Genomic DNA, 5,616 nt, shown 5'->3' with positions numbered 1-5,616 from the left:
GCGAGGCTTGAGAGTATCTAAGTAAAGCAAAAATAATTGAATTCATTCAATAATAGTCTATTTTTTAAGAATTTTAGAAAATTATTTTTTAAAGTAAATATTAACTATAATTGATATTCGTTCCGAAATTTCCTTAATTGGAATTCATGAATGCAACGTATTTTAATGTATTTTTGTTTAAAATTAACGTATATTTGAATGATTTTTTTTCATTTTAAAGATCAAAATCCGAGTTGTTAAAAATAAACCAAAGTGTTGCATACTACTAATGAAATACTAATGAAATAAGATTAAATAATTAAGTATGAGTGATAAAGTTAAATAATAAAAGCATGCAACTTAAAATTATGTGAGGTTACGAAAAACATGTGTTATAAACAATTTTGTACAACATAATTAAAAAAAAATGTTCGGATTCATTAGACCTACCAGTACTAATTAGAGTTAAAATTTAAAGAGAAATTCTGACTAATTTTTGTATTAGAAAAATTAATTAAATCGTTATCAAATCAAAGTCATTGACTTCTTATGGACACTGTGGTCTCTCTTCGAGACGTTATCTCATAATGAGCTAAGCGCACAATTATGGATCCAATTCGATGATACGAGATATTGTTATCTCGGACATATAAAGAGCCGCTAAGTTTTGTCATTGCGAAAATCTCTTCTAGAATCGGAATCGCGGGAAAAAAGAGAACGGTCGGTAGCATGAAACTGGAAGGACGAAGGTCGGGCTGGCATATTCGCGAACGTAGTTTTCCCGCCACGTGTTTGTCGGCCGCTACCTGTTTGTCGATGATTCAAGATTCAGGGAATCGTGATGAACGAAGGACGCGAAATAGAATGCAGATAGAATCTATAGCGAGCTCCGTCGAAGCTCTCCCACGAGGAACAGCTTGATTGCGCGTAGGTTAAGGTCACGAGAACTCGTGCAATTCACGTGATGCAATGTGCGTTTCCGGGCCTAGTCAATGTGTAACGCAAGGTGCAGCTGATCAGACAATGTGAATATCAAATGCGATCGCGCAATCGATCGTCGCATGAGTAACTCGACATTGATCTGTATCGATTAGAGAGTGACCTAGTTGTGTCTCAATTGTCTCGATTATAAAGCCCGCTTTCATACTTTTCATTTGAGAGAAATTCAAATATGTCACCTCTGCAAAAAATAGAGCGATCAAGCGAAGTCAATATAAAGAAAGAACGAAGTTTTGCTGAAGACAAAAATTAAACTAAATACAGATTTAAAAACAATTTTATTGTCTCAATTTTATTGTATCATCAAAATAATTATATAGGAACTTAAGTTCATACATGCAAAAAAATATTTTGCTACTCCAGCTGGAATTACTTGTTTTTTTATTTGGTAAAAAATTTTATGTATATATGTATATATATATATCATACGCATAGAATTTAGATAGAATATATATTCTAATAATATATACAAGAAAATTTAGGTCTTATAGTCAAATATGAATCACAGTCACAGTCATCTGACGTAAAGAAAGATTTTGTTGATAAATTTGATAAATGGTTCAGATATAAATTCTGTTTCAGATATAAATTCTCTATCAACTATATTGATTAGATGCAAAACACACCTAATATCGCAGTGCTTGTTCATTTATTTATTTTAGCTAATTTTTCGTATTTAGATAATTTTTCATTATAACTGCAAGATCATTTTTTTCAGTGTAAATTAATATTGCATATCATAAACATTAAATTGCAACGAATGTTGTATCAAAATTGCGAAATATAAATTTAATGTTAAAAAAACATTTCACAAACAAACAATTCACACTTCAATATTCAATATCGCAACGTCTCAACGACGTTTTTTCAATGTTCTGTGCAGTAGAAAGCATAACAAGCACTTATGTAAAAAGTTTCGATATTCTAATAATTTTGAAAAATGAACAGCTTGATAATTCTATTAATTATTTTAATAGTCCAGTAAAAATATTTTTAGATCTATACATGGAAAGAACGATTTCACTAATGTATCTAAAAATGTAGCTAGCTATACATTTGGAAATAAATTTCATTAACCATTAAAATATTTATATATGACGCTCAAGCTGCTCGCTAATGTCAAAACTTTTTGCAGCATTATTTATATACTGGAGTATCCTACATATGTATAATAAATTTGATAGTCCAATAAAATTATTTTCAGATCTAGTTAAATTTTTAGATACTTCAGCAAAACAATTCTTTCTGTTAGAAATCAATGAAAAGTTGTATATTTCTAAGCTTAAAGAACAAATAAACATGAAGAATTATAGAAGAACGAATAAATAATAATAGATAAAGAAATGAAAGAGAAATGAAACTATTTTAAAATAATATCTCCCATTCTAGAAAATTGCATATTCAATTTCGATAGAAATAAAATTTCCATATGCTTGTTTATACACAGTCGTGATACTTTAGCATTTTTAGAATTTTTCTTTTCTTAGAATTTTTTCTTTTCTTCGAATTGCAAAATGACATTGACTGTTTAAAAGTATCAACATCATAATTAAGATTACAAAGGCAATGTTGCTCAATCGAACGGTCGCGCATGTGATTTGACCTTAATCAAGTCGTTCTTGCGATTTCAATTTCCACGTAAGGTCACCGCACGACTGAACGTTATCATCGTTGATGTACTCTTTTGCGGCGATATCAAAGTGCGATTTCATGAATTTCATGAACACATACAAGGCTAAATATTTAGCGATCTCGCGTAAAAATTAAACTGTTTTAATTGACAATTGAATTTTTATTGAGATAAGAGGAACATTAGAGAACAAGAATAATCTATTAACGTTATTATCTATGCAAATTAATTTAATTACATATAGAGCATACACGATACGTGGAATTACCGCAAAATAGATTATCACGATTCCTTCCGAAGCGGAACTCAAGTAAGAGGAAGTTGAGTGTTACATGTTAATTAACACGTGATGTGTGTAATACATCTATTTGCATGATACACGCGACTCATAAAATCATGGAACCATGTCGTGATGTCATCTCACATATGGTGATATATTGTTCGAAAAGTTCGTGCCGATATTGAAGGAAAATTGAAACGCAGAAGATTTAAATTATAGTATACATTTATTAAATTATATAGTCGGCACGAACTTTCTGGACAATCCTATACATTCATTCGATCATTCATTTTGCAGATGCGTTTTGAAAATTCGGCAATTAATTTAAGAACAACATCAATGTCGTGGGAATAATCGATTTTTTTTAATAATTTAATTCAATTTACAATGATCACAGAAAACTCGCAAGTGAATCTTCAGAGTGACATAAAGTTTATGTGGCCAAAAAATCAGCTGAAAATTATTTGCGTGGAAAGAATGATTTTATTAAAAAAAACTCAAAATTTTGTTGGATACACACCTAAAAATAATTTTGTTGGAAATTTAATTGATTGCTAGAATTTTTTCAAAATTTGTGCCAGTTATATTATTTACTATTTTTTAATTTGTAATAATTATTTTTGATGGTTCAACAAAATTAGTTTTATATTTGTATGTATATCTGTATATAACAAAATTTTAGACCTTTCAGCAAAATCATTCTTTTCGTGTGGCAATATACTTATATACTAATTTTTTCAGGATATGTCATAAAAATGATTTTAAATTTTAATGATTTTAATTTTAACGCTTTGAATGAGTTATTTTTTCGAATTAGAAATATTTATATTTAATGTGCTTATCGAGTAGGCTTTTAAGATTTCTTTAATAATGACTTTAACACGGAAAGGACGGTTTTGCTAAAGTATTTAAAAACTTAACTAAAGATCGATCTGATTTTGTTGGATCTTCAAAATAATGCTGTAGGTCGCTCAAATTGGTTGCTAAAATCAAAATTGTTTACAGCATTGCTTATCATGTGATTTCTATAAATATTTTAATGGTTAAATTAAAATTAAAATAAAATGATTAAAGTAAAATTATTTTCTGAGATCTGATCTAATCATTTTTTTTTACTTTAAATTGTTCTTTTGGTGAAGGAACTCTGATTAAACTGAGTATGTGACTTTGCAGTTAAAATAATGACAATTATTTGACAGTGTCCTCAGGCAGGAAGAGGTTGCTTACCTTTCTTCGATTGGCACGTCGCAGGATCATTCATATTTTGACTTTCGCCATAATTAACAGTTCCTGAACGAATCTAATCAGCGAGAAAAAGAAAGAAAGAGAGAGAAGAAAAAGATAGTCACTCTCGACATAATTACGTAATTTACATTATTTGTGTCCTGAAATATAACTGCCGCCGTCGTCGTCGTCGTCGTTGTTGTTGGCGACGCGAATCTTATCATTCTCAAAAGAGAATGGCTGTATATTCGTGGCAGCGAGTATTATACAGCCTTCAGTAGGATGATAGAGGGCCAGGTGCATCAACATCCGGTACGAGTGCCGCCCGACAAGTCGCAGCCGCTCCAGAATGCTAATACCATCAAGTTCGAAAAGTACGTTGGAAAGTATTGTGCAAAAAGTTTTCGGTCTCTCGATCTCATGAAAAAAATAACCCAATATGTCGGGTTGAAAAACGTAAATTTACGTCTCGAGCATCGAAAAACGGCGAGTAATAGTGCTTCGGCATGGGACTGCGAATTAAAGAAGTATCATGTGACGAAATTAATAATGATTAAATTTATTTACTTGCGTGCGATTTACAATGATCGATCGCACGCATACCACGCGCTCCTCATTCATTCGACATCGATTCATTTTACAATTCAAACTAAGACTTCGACATTCAAACTTTAAAGCTTCGAATTAGACATTAAAATTATTAAAATTTTGAAGCTTCAAAATTTCTATACTTCAATCTTCGAAGCTTCGAAAAATTATATAATTATTAATTTAATATAGCTAATGGTAACACAAATATTTTCATTAAAAACGTACAAATATATTTATATATTTCCATTTCTTTTCTATTCATATCAATTTATTTTTACTTCTTGAAGCTTTAAAATTAACTTCGAAGAAACGAATTTTAAAAGTTTGAAGTTAATTTTGAAATTTTGAATTTTTCCCAAACCTCGTATCTTCAAAGCTGTCAAAAGTAATAATCCTAATTCAAACATCTTCTTTTCTGTTTAATTTTATGTCGTCAAAAAGGAGTGAATGTTTTTCTGATTACACAATTTTAATATTTAGCACGATAATCGATGATCATAAAGATTTCTAAAAATAAAATACAATCTTTTTTTAATTTTCAAGTAAAAAAATTCAAATAAGTCAAATCGAAAGAAATGTTATATAGGTACAATATGTAATATTCGACTATTTTGTTGTCAGCTAGATTGCAGACTGGCATTCAACAATTTTATTCCAAAATGAACTATATAAACTATAAATAAATTATAATAATCCGAGCTTATCGTCTTTTTATACGTACAAATTAGTAATATTGTAACAATATTGCAACTTCTCAGCAATATTGCAGTCATTGCAGATCATTGCAAACGTTATAGTAATACAATAAGCTTCCGTGCTGTATAAGTATTGACATTAAGAGTTAATGAGACTTTTCTCTTACCGAGAAAGAGAGAGAGAGAGAGAGAGAGAGAGAGAGAGAGAGAGAGAGATA

The 5,616-nt window shown here is 30.0% G+C and overlaps 1 protein-coding gene across 1 annotated transcript in view; it reads left to right on the top strand.

The window, feature by feature from the left end:
* Positions 1 to 4,394: 4,394 nt before the first annotated feature.
* LOC105627331 (solute carrier family 41 member 1-like) overlaps positions 4,395 to 5,616 on the top strand; it is an 8,297-nt gene continuing 7,075 nt past the window's right edge. The window contains exon 1 of the mRNA XM_012208620.1: positions 4,395 to 4,486. Within this exon, the coding sequence (XP_012064010.1) occupies positions 4,395 to 4,486 (92 nt within the window). The remainder of the gene's footprint in view (positions 4,487 to 5,616) is intronic.

This window comes from Atta cephalotes, assembly GCF_000143395.1.
Source record: "Atta cephalotes unplaced genomic scaffold scaffold00001, whole genome shotgun sequence".
NCBI lineage: Eukaryota > Metazoa > Arthropoda > Insecta > Hymenoptera > Formicidae > Atta > Atta cephalotes.
This window is presented reverse-complemented; position numbering and strand designations above follow the sequence as displayed.